General features: G+C 19.5%; 2 protein-coding genes and 2 long non-coding RNA genes across 8 annotated transcripts; 2 read left to right on the top strand and 2 right to left on the bottom strand.

Annotated features, from left to right (window-relative positions):
- The first annotated feature begins 2,152 nt into the window (after positions 1-2,152).
- LOC107999579 (methyl farnesoate epoxidase-like) lies at positions 2,153-10,573 on the top strand. Of its 5 annotated transcripts, none has more exons than XM_028667552.2 (9): positions 3,533-3,663; positions 4,432-4,553; positions 4,636-4,933; positions 5,125-5,313; positions 5,396-5,582; positions 6,454-6,565; positions 7,518-7,698; positions 9,896-10,155; positions 10,366-10,573. In XM_028667552.2, the coding sequence occupies exons 2-9, from the start codon at positions 4,472-4,474 to the stop codon at positions 10,545-10,547; spliced, it is 1,491 nt and encodes a 496-aa protein (XP_028523353.1). In that variant the 5' UTR covers positions 3,533-3,663; positions 4,432-4,471; the 3' UTR covers positions 10,548-10,573. The 5 variants fall into 5 exon arrangements, with proteins under 5 accessions (XP_028523355.1, XP_028523353.1, XP_016914993.1 ...); XM_017059504.3 differs by having other exon boundaries at positions 3,534-3,670; XM_028667554.2 differs by lacking the exons at positions 3,533-3,663; positions 4,432-4,553 and adding an exon at positions 2,153-2,255.
- Positions 8,344-9,423, bottom strand: LOC114577761 (uncharacterized). The gene is made up of 3 exons (XR_003698062.2): positions 9,243-9,423; positions 8,849-9,170; positions 8,344-8,787 (listed from the first exon to the last, which is right to left on the bottom strand). It is a non-coding gene; the product is annotated as an uncharacterized LOC114577761 (long non-coding RNA).
- A 1,181-nt stretch (positions 10,574-11,754) lies between the features above and the next one.
- On the bottom strand, positions 11,755-12,726 carry LOC114577758 (uncharacterized). The gene is made up of 2 exons (XR_003698058.2): positions 12,262-12,726; positions 11,755-12,199 (listed from the first exon to the last, which is right to left on the bottom strand). It is a non-coding gene; the product is annotated as an uncharacterized LOC114577758 (long non-coding RNA).
- A 1,220-nt stretch (positions 12,727-13,946) lies between these two features.
- Positions 13,947-16,237, top strand: LOC107999580 (sentrin-specific protease 8-like). Its single transcript, XM_017059505.3, has 2 exons — positions 13,947-14,225; positions 15,376-16,237. Exon 2 carries the CDS (start codon positions 15,387-15,389, stop codon positions 16,056-16,058), a length of 672 nt encoding a protein of 223 aa, XP_016914994.1. The 5' UTR covers positions 13,947-14,225; positions 15,376-15,386; the 3' UTR covers positions 16,059-16,237.
- The last annotated feature ends 3,654 nt before the right edge of the window (positions 16,238-19,891 follow it).

The following is a 19,891-nucleotide window of genomic DNA, read 5'->3' as shown; positions in this document are numbered from 1 at the left end:
TTCGTCTAAGTTCTCGTAACTTGAGAGAAAAATAATATATACCGTCCTCTTTTTTTATACGTACTTTACTTTTTTCTAAAATGTCGTTAGTTCCTTTCTGTAAATAGAGGTACTTCTTTCGTAAAAATCTGGTTTTACATCTTAGATTCTTGAATTCCAAATTTTTTGCGTTCATATGATCGCATATGCGAGAGGAACTCTCGCGTAAAATGAGAAACCTACTTTACAAAATATGAAAAGAGAACACGACTTACGAGAAATGGTTGTACAAGTTTACCTTAAATAATGGTGTCGTACGAATGTGAGAGAGAAAGTAAGTGGAACGAAATAATCGATATTCCATTCGAAATTTTCGAATAAATGAAAGCGTTTTTAATGGTTGACCTGCAAATATAAAAAGATCAGTGAAACCAAAATGTAAACGAAAATGTTTAAGTTCGTTTCATTCATAAATAAATACTATTTTACATAAACACTTTTAGCTTTGTTGTCTTAAGTTTTTTCCATTTTGATATAATTTTGTTCTATAAATTATATATAAAAAAATTGTAAACTATATAAATATATAAATAATTTCAATATATTCTAATTCATTTGATTTACATATTATAAAATTATAATATTTTTTCGATAATATTTTATAATAATATCGATAGTATATCAAACAAAAATAAAAAATATTAAATATATATATATATATACAAAATATTATTTAATATTATATGTTTAAAAAATATTAGATTACATTTTTATAAATCAGGTATAAATAAATAATATCAATATATATATAAATAAATAAATAATATCAATACATTTAAAAAAAATTATAATAAACGATTTTTATAAATAGTGATGATTATAAATATATAAATTATTTGTTATATTAAAATTCTTTAAATAAACGTTAAACTTTAATTAATATCTTTTAATTTTTAATTTTTCAATAAAAAAATTTTAAATAAAAAATAGTTATACACGATTTTAGAAAATTATTTCGAAAATTCAATATCATTAAAAATAGTTTCATTTGTTTTAAACTTTTTAATTTTTCCATTATAAAATAAATGAGTTTAATATATACTTTAAATTTTCTATATTTAATTAGACAGAGACAGAGAAAAAAAAAAAGAAAGAGAAAGAAATATAAGAAAAATTTAAATTAATCGTAATAACGTTAATATAAATATAATATAAATTTAGAAACAATTTTATGTGTATATATATATATATATATATATATATATATAGAAATAGATATATAGATATATAGATATATAGATATATAGAAATAAATATTTAATTTATAAAAAATATTTATTTTTTTAAAATCTTTATATATGTATATTATTATTGTATATATTTTTCTCATTTACATAATATTTAATTAATATCGAAACATTATTCTTTATGTAAATTTAGAAAAGCGAAACTTAACAAGTCAAATGATAATATAATTCGTACAAATTAACAGTTATATCTGAATGCAACTAGTGAAAGTTGTCAAAAACGTTAATTTTCACTTTAATTTTTTTAAAGCTTTCTACTGTAATACTTTATTTTGTAACGAATATTTATCATTTAATTATTACATTTTGATGTTTAATAATAAGTTAACATATTAACAATTACATTGATATATATGTAATTATATTAATAAATAACATATTATGTATGTAATATTAGAATTTTATTATATATCATTGTATAATTTTTTTTAAATGATAAGCAATAATCTAAGAATTGGTGGGCCAGTAGGAAAAAAAGAGTACAGGCATTATCTTCGAAGCAGCCCTTATACACGTTCCAAGTGTTATCGAGACCAGTGTCCTACTAGCAATGCTTACCAAGTAACAGATCATACTGTTGGATGGATCGTTGAACCCTGAAGTATGGAACACGTTTGAAAAAAATTCCAGTCAGAAGTATGTCACAGCTGTGTATGATACTAGCTGTTGAGAGTAGAGGTGGGAGAAAATGGGGGTGATGGTAAGGGGATAGAGTGGGGGAGGTTGGAGAAGAGAACTTCTCACGGTCGATGATCTACCTTGAGATGACCACGGGACCTCATTCTTAAAGGTCAGTGAATATTTTCAGCTTCTAATTTTAATATACTCACAACTGCGCTATTTCATTTTATCAAATGCAATTTCAGGGTTCGTAAGAGGGGTTAGTTCCGTGGGAGAATTCGTGAGCGTTAATGCGTACATAAAAGTGATCAGAGACTTGGAGAACGTACGAGCTTTCAAAGTATAAAAGTAATTATTGAACTAGGAATGAATTAGAGAAGAAATTTTATTTTCAGATTGCATGAAGAAATTATAATTGAATTATATTGTTTTCGATAATAATTATTGACAAATATCGACTTGTATCGATGTTCATTTTATTTTCGAATGTGTCTTAAATATGAATAAGAGATAAAATTGTGTAGGTGAATAAAATTAAATGTATTTGACCATGAATGGAATGGATAATAAGTGATAGTTTTATAGGATAATATTATTTTATTGAAGTTACAATTGTTATATTAAACAAAATATAAAACAAAAATTAACTTAAATAGTTAAATATCTTTTTATCATTCAATATTTATTAAATAGATTTATCTAGCATATTATTTAGATTATTTATTCAGATTATTTATTCAGATTCTTTATATTATTTAATCTGATTATCCTATTTATTATTATTATCCTATTATTATCCTATTTAATTATTTTTTTAATGATATTATAGATATTATATAATAATTTATAATATATTATATTTAAATTTATTTTTCTACATTTTTTTTTACATTTTTACATTAATATAAAAATTTTCACAAAATTATCAAATAAAAATATTTTCTAATTTTCTAAAAGTACAGAATTCATTTATATAAATTCAATTATTTATAAAAACATATGTATATTCGTTTCTATATATAATATATTATATACATAATATATACATAAGTATATAATATAATATAAATCAAATAATTCTTATCTTTACATATTTTATGTATTCTATGACTTTTCTACATGTTTTAAATTTTAATTATATTCAATCATAATAATGGAAAAAGATGATCGAAGATAGTAACGATTATATGATTAACTATATTAATTAATAGTATATATAATAATTAATAATAATCATATTAATAATTAATAATAATAATAACTATATTAATTAACTAGATTAATTTTTTTTAAAGGAAAGTAATATAATTACTTATTTACGTTTATTTATAATGAAACTTATCATAATCTTTTGGCATACCTATACATCTATTATTTTTTACATTAATTTTCTTTTTTAACAATCTATGAAAAATATAAAACAAATTATGATTATTTTCTTAACAACTTATCAATTGCAAGTGCAACTATTATTACACATATATAATTAATATTTCACGCCTTGATTCTGCACATAAGTTTCTTTAGCATTTCTTCAGTGTTGGCGTCAATGTTGGCCAATACTTTAGTGAAAGGGATTTTCTCTATATAACGTGTTTTTAACTGATATGGCTTTTTACATTAACCTTCGCTTCGGTGAAGTAAACATCTATTTTCTCTTATTTATTGATTGTGTTTTTAACTGTAATAATAAAATGTAATTTATCGTAAAATTTAAATGAAACTTGTTCAAAAATTGTGTACAACAGTGAAAGTGGTGAATTGTATATATTTTTTCAGATTTTTTTTAAATAAATCCTTGTGTCAATATACCATATATATAATTTGTATAATTTTTATTAAATTGCATTATACTAACTAAAACTTGTTACATTGCATGATATTGACAGAGATATCTTATTTTTATTTCGTTATATTTTTATGTTTATTTTGTTTTTAATTTTATTGAAGTATCAATTGAAAGTTATACATTAAAATCCGAATATATATTAATAATTCTACTTATGCGTTCCTAGATTAATTCTTTAATTAATATATCTGTTTTTCAATTAAAATATTTTTTAATAATAGTATAAATAAACAGTAATATAATATAATAATATAATATAAATATAATTTAATAAATATAAATATTTTTAAAAAAATTGTTAATTATCACGCTTTTTGTTATAAAAATTTTATAATTGTATTATTCTAATAATATTAATAATTTTTTTGATTTATATTTTTTTGATTACTATTTAAATAAAAAAATATTAAAAATAAAATGTTAAAATTTTTCAATCATTATTTTAATAAGAATTTCTTGGAATATTTTATCAAAATATCATGCAATGGAAACATATTTTAGTCACTTATTTCATATTGGAATAAATGTAAATAATTTTAAAATAATTTTTGAAACGTAATTGAAATTCAAGATAACTTGCTGTAATGTTTATTATTAAATTTATGAAATTATAATAGTTCAAGTTTTTTTTTAAATTTGTATTAGAATTTTTAATTATATTAATCATATTTACAGAAATTAATGATATTGATATTGTATAATTACTAAACCAACAATGTGGTTTGTCATCTTGTGTTTCGTGATTGCATTAATTAAAATATTATTCGATTATAGCCGACCTATAAATTTTCCTCCGGGTATTATTTATTGTGAAAATTTTCAATCATGTATATACATATAAATGATATTAATTTTTAACGATGTATATTCATATTTAAGGTCCACGAGGATTACCTTTCATTGGCAATATACTTGATATCATAAGATTAATAAACGAAACGAAATATTATTCTGATACTTGGTGCCGATTAGCCGAAAAATATGGATCTGTTGTTGGCCTCAAATTAGGTTTCGACCAACCATTGATTATAGTTTCTGGTAAATCTGCAGTAACAGAAATGTTAAATCGATCTGAATTCGATGGTAGACCAAGTGGATTTTTATACAAATACAGATGTGGTGGTATGCAACAAGGAATATTATTTACAGATACTGATGTTTGGCATAGCCAAAGGAGGTACGTATGATCAAAACAAAATTTTTATATCATAAATCATATGCATTTATAAATACTATATAATGATTAGTTTCTTATTAATTTAAATATTGCACGGATATTAAAATATTTAAAAATATCTTTTTTCCAAATATTTTGTAATATTAAGAATATATTTAATTTAACTTGCTTTAATCTATTCTTTTTAATAGATTTGCATTAAAGACTCTGAAGCAGTTTGGTTTTGGAAAAAATTCAATGGAACATATACTCCAACACGATGCAATTGCATTGACAAATATTATTATTGAATTAACAAAAGATGGAACAATTAAAAATATTCGATCTATCATTTCAGCAGCTGTTTTGAGCAATTTGTGGCTTCTTATAGATGGTACAAAGTACGTGATTAGAATAAAGAAGGATTGATATTATTAATTTATGTTATCGTTATATATTAAATTAATATTTTTAAATATTCAGATTTGACGTAGGAATGGAAAATTCAAATCTAAAAGAAGCAATAAACATAGTACAAGATATTGTTAAAAGTTCGAATGTTTCTGGTGGAATTATAAATCAATTTCCTTTTCTCAGATATTTATTTCCAAATTTGACAGGTTTTTCCGCATTTGTAGAACGACAAAAACGTATAAATAATTTTTTTATGGTAAGTTATAAAAAATTTATTTTCAACTTTATAAAATTTTGTAAAATTTCGTTTTTGAGAAATGGAAAATTAAATAAAAATTATTTTAAACATCTACATATTCTTGTATATTATATGTTTTCTTCACACTTTTATACATATAAATTTTTTATAAATATATAAATATTCATAATATTTTTATATTTGGTAATATTTTTATTAATAATAATAATTATTAATATATCTTTCTTTTTCTGCTTGAGTTTATCATTGAATAATTCAGTTCATTTTTCTTTTTGAATATTATAAAAATATTATTTATTTACAGTATTTACATTAAAAAGCATTAAAAAGCATATTAAACATTATTTTATCAGAACTTCAAATAATTTAAAAGTTTAAATATAAAAAAATCATAAACTAATAAAAATTAATAAAAAAATTGTATTTTATTCTAATCTATTATGTACATTACTCGGATATTTATTGGATTTTATATTATTAAATTTTCCAATATTTAAAAAATTTATTTTATGAAATATATTTAAGGTAAAATGTTATAAACAATTAATTAAATAGGTTAATTGAAATATAAAATTATAGATATAGAGATTCATCAATAGATTCATAGAGCAATAGATTCATCTTTGAGTTAAGTTAAATTTTATACAAAATGTTAATATATTTTTGGAACATATTTTGAAGATCGATTTTACAGATCAAAACAAGCGCATCATGATATTACAACACAAAATATGCTATTATTGTTAAAAATAATAAAATATATATATATAATAAAATATTAAATAAGAAAAATATTTATATTTATTTTATAAAGGACAAAAGATAATAATGATGGAAAATCTTTATTTCTTGTTAATTTATTTCACAGGAGGTTATAGCAAAGCATAAATGGAAGAAAATAAATGAAGAATGCACAAATTTCATAGATGTTTATTTACAAGAAATACAAAAAAAAAATTCATCTCATTCATTTTTTAATGGTAATTATTTTATCTTATTTTAGATTATTTTTTTCAAAATATTTGATTTTTGATTACTATTTGTGAAATTTGATTTTTTAGTTTTTGATTATTGACAATTGTAACTGATAATTGACAATGCTTAATAGATCTTTCAATTAACAATAAACAAAACAACTTTCGAATATAAAACTTTTCTAAATTAAATATTTCGTAATAAGCTTTCTTCATAAGATTCTTATATTAATTGGTTGATTATATAATATTTAAATTTTTTATAAAAAATTGTTTTTAACGTAATTTTAAAAAAAGTTTCAGAGTCATCTAGAATACTAAAAAGAAAAAAAAAAATTGTAGTGAATTCTCTTTAGTTACATAAATTTTTTTAATATAAATTTTAAACCTTAGGATTTTAAAATTTAAAAACTTATGCAGGATATTAATATGTTCATAATAATATGATATCTTTGAATAGTAAAAGAAACACAAAAATTGATATACAAAAAATAAAATTTGCTTTTATTAGATATGAAGACCGCTCTGTTTGTTATATATTATTATGCACTGAATTCTTGTTTTACTTCATCTTAATGTAAATTATTTATAATAATAATATAATTTATATAACAATAAGTCTTAATCTTTTTTTTATTTTGTATATCAATTATTTATATTTATTTTATCATCTAGAATTAATCTCCTAAAAGTATCTTACGAATATATGATATATTATTATTCTTGTGTATTACGTACACGATTATTTGTAGAGAAATATCACATTTTTTTCATCAAACAAAGCGCAGCATTTAGATGAATAAATACAAACAAATATGATGATGACTGAATACATTTATTTTTATTTTTAAAAATAAAATAAAATATATATATTTTCGTCATTTTTGAATAGTTTCCTTGAATTAAATTGTTTCCTTATATCTTTCTATAGATAATGTAAATATTTTTTCCTTTGTAGAAAATCAACTACTATACATAATAAAAGATTTATTTTCTGCTGGCGTTGATACCACTAACAGTACCATCGGTTTTATAATAGCATTTCTCGTAGTTCATCAAGATGTACAGTCTAAGGTGTACGATGAAATCAGTAGAGTGATAGACAAAGATATTTATCCTTCTCTTAGCGACAAAGATCGGTAAGATATATTACGACATTTATATTCTTCTTTATATACTTTAAAAATAGTAATATATGTAATCAATCATGGATAATTGTATTAAAAAATCTATTTTCACATAATATAAAATAAAATAATAATTACATAATATAATTTAAAATAATATTATAAATAATACTCGATTTTTTATTTTATTTTATTTTATTATTTTATTAATTAATCTATTTAAATATTATATATTTAAATATTAAAATATTTATTTCTTTTTTCACATATTTTATATTATTATATTATTATATTATATTATATGGAAAATTGATTCTAAAGGTCGAAATACAAAAGTTTATATACAAAAATATCGGTTAAGATTTGTTTATTAAATTATAATTGAAATTTAGGTTAGATGAAGCGAGATTATAAAGAAAGTGAAATAGTTCATGAGTCTTCGTTTCATTTTTGTCTTCATTCTATTGCCGCCTCGCTTTATTAACGCGAATTGTTTATACTTAATAAATAAGTCTCAACCGATATTTTTACGTATAAACTTTTGTATTTGTTTTAATCTTTACAATCGAAAAATATCCTACGAATATATTGATATAGAAATTAATTATAATAGTTTATCTATATTATATTATCTATATTATTAAAAAATAAAAAGTATTAAAAACTTTAAAGGATTTTATTTCAATTTAGATAAAGCATATATGTTGTAAACAATATTGTTCTATAGTTCTATTCTACGTGTAATGACAAAATTTTACATTTGTAGATTTGTATTTTAATTTTTATTTTTATATGTAGAATATATTTATATAACAAAATTAAAAAGATAGCGAATAAAACCGTGTGCTATTAATCTAACGCAAGAATTGAAGTAAAAATACATAAAAAAGTTATAAATTAACATATCTATATGTAAAAATGAATAAAATGATTAATTTTTGAATGATACGATTTTGATAAAATGAAAATATTCTTTTAAGCAACTTAATATTTTCGAAACATCTTTAAGAAGAAATAAATCTCTAAATTCAATAAAAAAAAAAAACGAAACTTAACTATTTTTAATTTTAAAAAATTGTCACTTTCATTATTATCAAGATTCTGGAAATTGAAATTTAATATTAATACACAATAATTCGTTTTCAATATAAGATCTACTTACTTATTTTTATTCATTTCTTCATTCTATGTCGAATTTTTTGTACCGTATCATGTACAAGTCTGCTGCAGCCACAATTGGAATATATTTTTGCATGAAACTCTTTCTTATAACGAGAAGATTTGGAAAATGATAGGAATTGAATGTATTAGCATTGATAAGCAAATCTCGTTGTTCTTTTATATGCGACAAGTGTAGCTTTATTGTATGATAATTGAGTTGATTAATTTCTTTTTCATTTATTTTGTTCCATGTTATTTCGAATTCTTCCATCATAGCTCCAGCTAATTCGATTATATTTCTAGCAATTATGGCATCCATGTTCCTAATTAAATATGAATTATCATATAAAATTTTATCACAATAATATTTTATGTATTAATTTTTTTGTACTTACCAATAATTTTTTTTTTAGAATTAATTGAAGATATTTTCAATTAATAAAGATTCTTAGAAAATCATTTAATATAATAATGGAAAACTTTTCAAAAATTATTTCTAACTGGAAATGGAAATATGAGATAAACTATGACTAGGAACATAAGAACGAATGAATAAACGATTCCTTATCTGTTTCCTTTTAAAGTATTGTTGACAAATAGTAATCAATTGAAAGATTCAAAATATTATTATGTATATATTTTCATGATCGAATAATATGTACTATCATACATATATATTACTGAACAAAAATTTGAAATCAATATTCTTTTGTCAGCGATAAAGATGGTTAATTAATTTATTTATATTACTTATTTATTTCTATTTTTATTTTAAAATTATTCTTATCAATATTCTTTAGTTTGAATAATCTGAAAATAAAAATTAGTATCATTGTATTAATTTTATTTTATATAAAATATGTGATATATTGATAGAAAATATTATATACAATAATATTAAAAAAATATGTAATTTAACAATAGAAGTTAGAAATTATTTTAAAAAATGGCTATGGCAATAATCAGTTTTTTTAAATAAATAAATATTTAAAATACTTAAAAATTACAACAAATTTTCTCCTTTTATTTTTATTATAATCTTTTACAGATTACCATATTTAAAAGCAGTTATAGCAGAAGTATCAAGATTAGCCAATATTGGGCCAACTTCTATTCCGCATCGAGCAGTAAAGGATTCCACTTTTTTAGGCTTCGAAATAAAAAAAAATTATACTTTGTTAGCTAATTTTAAAAGTATTCACATGGATAAAGAACATTGGGGAGATCCGGAAATATTTCGACCAGAAAGATTTATTAATGAGAAGGGTGATTTTATTAACGATTCTTGGCTTATGCCATTTGGATTAGGTAATAAAAAGGATATATAAATTTATATAAATTTTATATAAATTTAATTTTAAGCGGTTTTAAATTTTTCTTAAATTCTCAATAGTTTTCTTAAATTTATAAATTATTGAATTATTTGAATATTAAATTAGATAATAAATTAAAAGAGATATTTAATTTATTAAATAGTATATGATCAAATTATATATATATCTATCTATTTTTTATTAGGTCGCAGAAAATGTTTGGGTGAAACTTTGGCAAAAAATACGGTTTTTCTCTTTGTAGCGTGCATGTTACAAAGGCTTCATTTCATGTTACCATCAAATCATCCTCCACCTTGCCTTCAAGGTATTGATGGTTTTGTGATTGCGCCACCTATAATGGATATTATTGCTGTTCAAAGATTCTAATAAATGATTAAACAGATTGTACATAATTTAAATTATTTTTAAAAAACTCATTTAAATTGTAATGAATTTATATCTATCATATCGTAATTTATCATTATCTTGTAATGTGTTTGAAATATTTAATGAAAGTATGTCTGATTATAAGATAATGGATTTTTTGAAATTTTTGATTTTTTGCTGAATGAAGTTGCTAATTTTTAGTAATTAATATTGCGTTAGATCAATTGATCAGTTTGCAAGTTTTCAAGTTTTTTCTTGTGGAAAAACATTGAAAAATATTGTGTATCGCAAAATGATGCAATGAATTATTTAAGTATGTGCAATGAACAAAGTCAAATATTTTAGAAACAGTAAGTTTTAGTAAAAAACCTATAATTTTAGTTAATTTTTGTACTCAGAATTTACTATTCTATCGAAATCACATTTAAAAAAATAAAAATTCTATTTAAAAAAATAAAAATGATCTTTGTATTCCCTTGACGTAATCATTTGTCAAAAAATTACTTATCATTATCATATTATATTTTTCTTAAACTTTTATTGGAAATATTTTCGCGTATTGTTCGAAATAAGGAAGATATTTGAGAATATATATATACATACATATAATATAATATAATATAATATATATATATGTATATACATGTATAGATATGTATATTATCTATACTACTTACTATTGCAATTGTTATTAGTCACTAATTTAATAAATATACATATATAATTCTTACCATACTTAAATATTATAGAATGAATTAAAATAAAATGAAAATATTATAAGTTATATAGAATTTAATTGAATTTAAGTTTTTATAAATGTTTAAATATTTATTATTAAAAAAATATTATGATCAAGATAAGTTTAAAATTTTGCTAAAAAATCAAAAAAAAAAATATTAAAGATTTTGAATAATTTCGATTTAATCAAAGGAAATTTAAATAAGATTTAATGATAAAAATAAATTTAAATATATTTTTAAATATATTTAATATATTTAATATATATATATATATATATATATATATATATATATATATATATATATATATATATATATATGTTTAAAAATAAATTTAAATTTAAAAAAAGAACTAGATATATTTTTGACAACAAAATGAAGAAATACATTTAATTTTTAAGAATCGTCATTATTTTCAAAATTGGATTTGATTCACTTTTTTATTAATTTTAAAATAATAGTTGTCATTCTTGTATTTTACCCTTATATTTTTATTCTTTTTGGTGTAATTTCGTTTGTATTAATAATACAATATTTCATATATATTAATTTAGTTACATAATAGATTTTCAATATCAATTTTATTTATTTAATTAGTAATCGCTTCCTCTGTGTCGAACATTTTGTATTTCATTAAATAGATTTCCGCTGCAGCTATAAGAGGAATATATTTTTGCATAAAACGCTTTCTTTTTTTCTGAAGATCTGGATAATCTTCCGAATTGAATGCGCTAGCTGAGATGATCAAATTTCGTTGCTCTTTTAGATTTTCCACATATAGTTTTATTGTATAATAATCGAGTTGATTATACTTTTGTTTAAATAATGCTACCCACGCAACATCGAATTCTTCTATCATAAAATCAGCTAAATCGATTATATTCTTTGAATTCATATTATCCATATTGTTAACTGAAAGTATTATACAAATATAAAATTTTGTCTATATTTCGCAATTGTTCTTTCTTACTTACCGAAATTAAATTATTGTAAATTTTCTTAAGACTAATTTTTATTTCTAATCACTGAAGATGCTTGAAAGATTATTGTTTGAAAGAACAATGAAGAAAAATTTTTAAAAAATTATTTTTAAATGGAAATATTACTGCGATCATGAACTATGATTATAAACTCGAGAACGAATAAATAAATGATTTCTCGTTTGTTTCCAACTAGCAAATGTATTGTTGACAAATGCTAATTAACTGAAAGGCCCAAAATATTATTACTTATGTACATTTCTTATCATATGTGTATTATAATAGATTAATATATACATATTTGAACAAAAGTTATTATAATACTGAACAAAATTTTTAAGTGAATAATGTGATATATAATATTTTTTATGTGATACATAAAAATATATTTTTTTCTCAGTGATAAAAATTAGAAAGAACTATTTCAATATTATAGTTTGAATTATAGATTTTGCAGCTAAAAAGTTTAAGTTCAAATATTAATCTAATATGTAAAAAAATATATAATTCTGAAGAGTTAATTCTAATTTAAATATACAATTTATTTTTCAAATTATCCAATTTTCAAATTTTTTTGATCCAATCGATTATAATATAATATTAATTCATAATAATAATAATCTCATAATGGAAATTATATTTTAAAATTAAATTTAAAAATTTGAAACAATGTAATTTTATTTTTAAAAACATAATCTATAAGATATTTTGTTTTGAGAGAAATGAAAAATATTATAATATTCAATATAGGAATTTTGATATCTCATATTTCTATGATCACGTGCAACAGCAAGAATAAACGAAGAGATCAAATAATAAGAAAAGGACAAAGATAGAGTAAATTTAGAAATTCACGCCATCTGTAGTGTGTCGCAAATTACATACATAGAAAAAGAAGACAAATAATAAGAAAAGGATAGAAATAGATAAAATATTTACTATTAGCGCCATCTTTTGAGTATAAAAAATATTTCTTTAAAAGATAAGATAAAATAAGAATTGAGAATTAGTGCCATCTCTTAAATAATTTTAGAAAGATATCTTTAATTAAAAAATGGTACTAATAGTTAATTCATTTATTCATTTATCCTTTTTCTACTATTTATTTTTTATAATTGTTTCATTTAAATCATTCTAAAAATAATAATACAAAATTTCTTTAATTTTTATATTATTTTTATCCTTTTGTCACTATTTATTTTTCTTGTACTTTTTTTGTAAATTTTATGTGCTTCAAAAACATTTTTGAAATTTGACTTTACTATATTTTTTGTCTAATCAATTGATTATATATCTATAAATCTAACATATATATCTATAATTTATAATAAAAGATATAAGCTATACATTCAAAAAATTCTAAAATAAAAATTTTTGTCCAAATTTTCAATTTTATATTAAAAGAATATTGGGCAAGAATTTCCTGGACAGGATATGGCAATATGTGTCTAATTGAGAGTGAACGTTGTTCGATTGAATTATGTATATAATCGATATCAAAAATGCATAATAGAACAGAAAAGCAATCAAAAAAAATATTTATATAGTTTGATAATTTTTTTTTATAGTTGATAATTTTTTTTTATAGTTTAATAATATTCATTTTCAACTGTATGAAAATTTAAACAAATAATATGAAATAGTTTTTAAATGTTATTTCGTGATTCTTAATAAAGTTCAGTACAATATCTGTTTTACGCCATCTGCAAAAATTATCACATATAATTTTTATTTATTTTATATAGGTTTCTTCTCTATCTTATTTTTATTCATACATCATACACACATGACATATTAGGAAATTCAAATTTATAATTAATATAAAAAAAGAAGAAAATTGTTTAGTTTTTATTATACATTAAAAGTGATTAAAAATATTCTAAAGAAAGATTAATTTTGTGTAATAATTTATATGTGCAAGATGCTATTAATCTAAAATAAATATAAATTATTTACAGGTAATATTTATTCAAATGTAATTTTTAGAGTATATAATTTTTAATATGTAAATAAATATCTTATAATTTACGCTTAAGCAATTAAATTTATGATTTAAAAATATTAATAATTATTAAATTTTATGTAACAGTATAATTATCAATGCTTATAAACATTTAATTTATCGTATTATTTTATTTTAAGTCTAGAACAAAATTAAAGTCTGGAACATAAAAAATTTTATTTTAAATAATATTTTATTTAATGTTTATATATAGAACATAGAAAATTTAAAATATGATTAGATGTTCTATTTTCTCAAAAACTATAAAATAATTAGGTTAGCGTTATTATTTTGATCAATATAGATTTCTTTATATTAGTTATATTTAATATAAGTAATATAATATATTTATATATAATATATAATATATTTAACTATAATATATTTATATATATTTATTATTTATTATATTTATAATATATTTATAATATTATTTATAAATAGATTTCTTAGTAATATTATTTTTAATACAAATTATGAAAACATTTTATATCACACTGATTTTCTATAAATATCGCAAATGATAAATTGAAAATTTTTTAATAAAAAAATGTTAATTATATATATTGTAAAAAGATTTTTATATTATTAAATAGAATATTATTAAATAAAATATAATTATTAAATAGAATATAATAGAATAAATAAATTTCATGTACTGTTCATCAAAATTAAATAATTCTTGATAAACTATTTATTTGTGGCTTTTAATTCTGAAAATATTATTGCGATATAAAACTAATTTCGTAAAAGAAATATAAAGTAATAAATTTGTTTTAAATGATAAATAAACATATATTTAAGTAATAATATAATTCTTTTATGACATTTAGAAAGACAAAATATTATACATAATATTTCATATTTTGATTTTTTAATATCCTAATTTTTTTTTATATTTACAAATATTAAATAAAAATATTTAATTTGAAATTTTATATATTTTACTCCTTAATGTACATTTGTTTTATTTGAATATGTCTATTTTAACTTAATTTTAAATAATTATAAATTCTAATGTAAATATATTTATATTATAATAATATTAAATGAAATTAATATTATTATATTAATATTTTTTATTATATTTTTATTTCAAATTTTAGTGTTTGATAATATGGCAAAAGAATTGAATGAAATTGTTTTGAGCTACTACGATTGTTTACTGAGGACTAGTGATGTTGCATTACTTCAAGGATCACATTGGTTGAATGATGTTATAATAGGATTCTATTTTGAATATTTAGATAATACATTTAATAAAATTGAAAAGAAAGAATTATATTTTATAAGTCCGGAATTAACACAATTATTAAAAATGACAGATCCATCTCAATATAATGTATTTTTGGATCCTTTGAATGTATCAGAATGTAAATATATATTTTTTCCTTTGAACAATTGTGATAGGAAAGATGCAGCAGGAGGATCACATTGGAGTTTATTAGTATTTTGTAAACAAGATAAGACATGTTACCATTTTGATTCATCAAGAGGTTATAATAGTAGTATTGCTTCAAAGTTTGCAAAGAATGTAATGAGTTGTTTACTTGATAAAGATGAATCTAACAAGAAATTTGTTGATATGGATAGTCCACAACAAGATAATGGTTACGATTGTGGTGTTTATGTTTTATGTTTAGCGGATGTAATTGCAAGGAATGTTTTGGAAACTGATAATATAATTGAATGTGATTATAATTATGCTAAAAAATTAGTACAAACAAAACGTACAGTATTATTAAATTTAATAAATGATCTTAAACGCAAATCAAACATTGATAAATAATATGTATAATGTATACATATAACTATTACATGTAATTTTTTTTATATGTAAATATATTGTATATGTAATTATTATTTAGTGTTTATATTTAATATTTTGTTAATTTTGAGCTGTGTTCATGTAAATAGATAATATAGTTTATGTAAATAAATAAATAAATATTAATAATTAAATAAGTACAATATTTCTGTATTATATATACATTATTATTATATATTTATAAATAGATAACAAATGTGAATATTTTTATAATTTATTTTGTAAAATATTCTTTTGTATTATTTCAAAAAATAATACAAAAATTTTAGATTTCAAAAAAGATTAGATAATTATTTCATGATCCACAATATAGTTTTTGTATTCGAATAATTTTATTTATAATAATAATTTATGATTGATGAAATGAAATAAGTATACAAAAGATTTTTAAATAGTCCACAAATTTTCGTTGTGCAATCTTGAGTTATGCAATACAATTATGAATTCTCACTATTAGCATGTTTTGTATTCCCAGAAATATAATTTTTTTTTTTTTTTTATAATTCATGATTCGTAGTAGACTATGGATCATAGTATCATGAATTTGGCTACTAATACTCTTCATATACTATTCATACATACATTATATATAATATAAATTCTTAAATGTATAAACTCAAGTTTCAAAAAACAAAAAAGATAAAGGACAAAAGGGATAATTTAAAATAAAAGGAAATTTAAAGTAAAATAGATAAATTGATAATGTTTTTACGAGAAAATTATTTATAACTTTATAATTTTATTTACAATAATATATTTATGTTAATTTATAATATATTTTTAATATTATTATTAAAATGTTATTTATTATGCAATAATAAAACAATTACATTTTTTAAATAAATATATTATAAATTATATTACTGTATTAATATTTATAATATTTATAATTGTATTAATATTTATATTAATAAATTATTATCAATATAAGGATAAGATACATTGGCGATAATAATCTATAGTAAATTATCATTATTTGCACTTTTAATAAATTTTATTATTTTATTTTTAATCAATGGACATTATTATTTATTATTGTCTTGAAATAACAATGAAATTTTCATTATAGATTATATACTGCAGCATAATGTAACTCGGGAATATCAATTTGAAAACATCATATTCAATGATATCAAAGCAAAATTTGCTGAAATTGTGATTTTCGTGTCGAAAAGTTACATAATTTATCTAAATCAATTTTTCGTTCCAAAATTTGATGTAACAGGGCGAGTTTGTATTGGATAACATTTCTTTGAACATTTTCGATGCAGAATTCGCCATAAGAATTTTCGTGACGAAAAGCTACAATTTTTAAAATCCATTCGGAGATATAGCCATTTTAATAATGCACTATTCTAAAGATTCTAAAATTTTTTCTTGTTTATACGACCATAAATCCCTTGACGCGGAATAAAATTGTCATTGATTTGTAGGTACATATAGGTGTGTATGTGTGTATATATATCGTTTCTGTATATACGCGTATATATATATATATATTTCTGGTATGTATGTGTATGTATATGGTTATATATGGTTGTGTGTGGGTGTGTATATATATATATATAGCTATGATATATGTATTATATTATTATTATCTTCGGAGATAAAGTGGTTTTAACATTATCTAATTCTAAAGATTCCAAAATTTGTTCTTTATACGACCTTATACGCTATGGTACATTTTTATGCTTTTTATGTTTCATTTAGCGATACAAAATTGTCAGAAGAATTTAATTATGAATATTAATTTAAATCAAAATGATTTAAGCCTATCAAAACAAAATTAACATTAATGTATCACGTAATGGGATGAACAAGAAAAAATAATAAGCATTAATAAGAAGATTGGTATGAAATATTTTTATGAAACATTATATGAAATATCATTTTACTTAAATAAAATTTTATATCTCGATAATCTAACTATCTAACAGATGATGCAGATACACATATTTTGAGATGATATTTTAACAATTGAAAATTTAGAATCTACAATTTTACTACATAGTATCGTTGAAAATTTTGGATGTGATCGTTCCTTATTAGAAGATAATATGATATCTATCTAATATATTTATATATATTTAACATATTTCAATGAAAGACAATGATAGAAATTGGCATAGTAAAGTGTGAAACTGATATGATAAGCGATATATAATTGAACAAATAAGTCATAGAAAAAAATTAAAAATAAATTTATGAACGAAAATAAATATAAATCTGATGATATTTTTGTTAATGGTATTCCTATGCATTTAGAAGCATTCAAAAAAGAAAAAAAAAGAAGAAGGAATGCAATATAGTACTAGCAATTTGAAAAATAATTTGATAGGTAAGAAGGAAAAAAATCAAAAAGCTGGAAAAATTGATTGAAACAAGCATATGTATTATATATGTATATACATAAACAGGTAATATATAGCAAAACTCATATTTCACATGGAACGCAATAATATAAATTATTGGATTATCAAAAAATTATATTATACATTTAGATTATTGATATTATTACTATTAGTTTATTACTATAGTTATTAAATTACAAGTAAGACCTCGATTAATCAAATATATAGTCAGAAAAATTTTTTTATATTGTTTTTATATTGCTTTTTATATTATATTGTAAAAAAATTGAATTATTATGAAAGATTTGATTTCAATGAAAAACTTATATATAACAATATATTAAAATGTTATATATAATATATATATAAAATATATATAATTTTTTCATGTTTTGCATACAATTTCTTCTGGAAATATATTTTTTTATATCTCTGATTTAAAATTTTGCTTTATTTTAAATCATTATGAAATGAAATTATGTAAAGAAAGAAAAATAATATTGAAACTTGAAAAATTGATTTTATTGTTTTGAAATGATGTTTCATAATAAATAAATGATTTCATATTATTATACTCAATATTTATCAATAAAATTTTTATCAAGCAATATTTTATCAATAAAATAAAATTATCATTGATTTCAATAACACAAATTTAATTGAATTTGTGAAAGTGTATGAAAATTTCTGCTATAACTAATTGTATATATAAAATTCTTATTAACAACTTAATAATGAAAAAAAATAAATAAATTTTACATAAAGTGAATTATATTTAAATTAAAAGAAGTATTTCATTCTGACATTATCTAAATTAATTTAAAAATATTAAAAAGTAATTTTATTTTATATGTTTATATATATATATATATATGTGTGTGTGTGTGTGTGTATGTATATAAAAGAATACAATATAAATTTGTATATAGACAGTATGCATTGCATCTTTTGGTGAAAATAATGGTGAAAATTAAAGAAAACTAGAGATTTTTGATAATATATATAATATAAATAATATAAATAATATAAATAATATAATATAAATAATTTATATTTTTATGAAAAACAATCATATATATCGCCTGGTAATATTATTAATATTATAATTTGATAAATAAATTCATGATATATTTGTTAATTAATTTATTAGAACTAAATATATATCAAAATTATGTTAAAATAATATTGCTAACAGGTGTAGTACATTATTTTAATTTATAATAATTTTATATTATATTACGTTTTATATTAATTTATAATAATGTGATTCATATATTATAAATATATATATAATACTTTAAATCTTTAGTACTGTATAATACTTTAATGATGTTTTAGAAGAGTTAAAATACGTTTAGGTTATTTAAATATCGTTTTTTGCCATCATGTTTAATTATTTTCTAATTGATATTCTGTGAATTTATATTTTGTAAATATGTATGT

Source organism: Apis cerana, linkage group LG2 (genome assembly GCF_029169275.1).
Source record: "Apis cerana isolate GH-2021 linkage group LG2, AcerK_1.0, whole genome shotgun sequence".
Classification (NCBI taxonomy): Eukaryota; Metazoa; Arthropoda; class Insecta; order Hymenoptera; family Apidae; genus Apis; species Apis cerana.
This window is presented reverse-complemented; position numbering and strand designations above follow the sequence as displayed.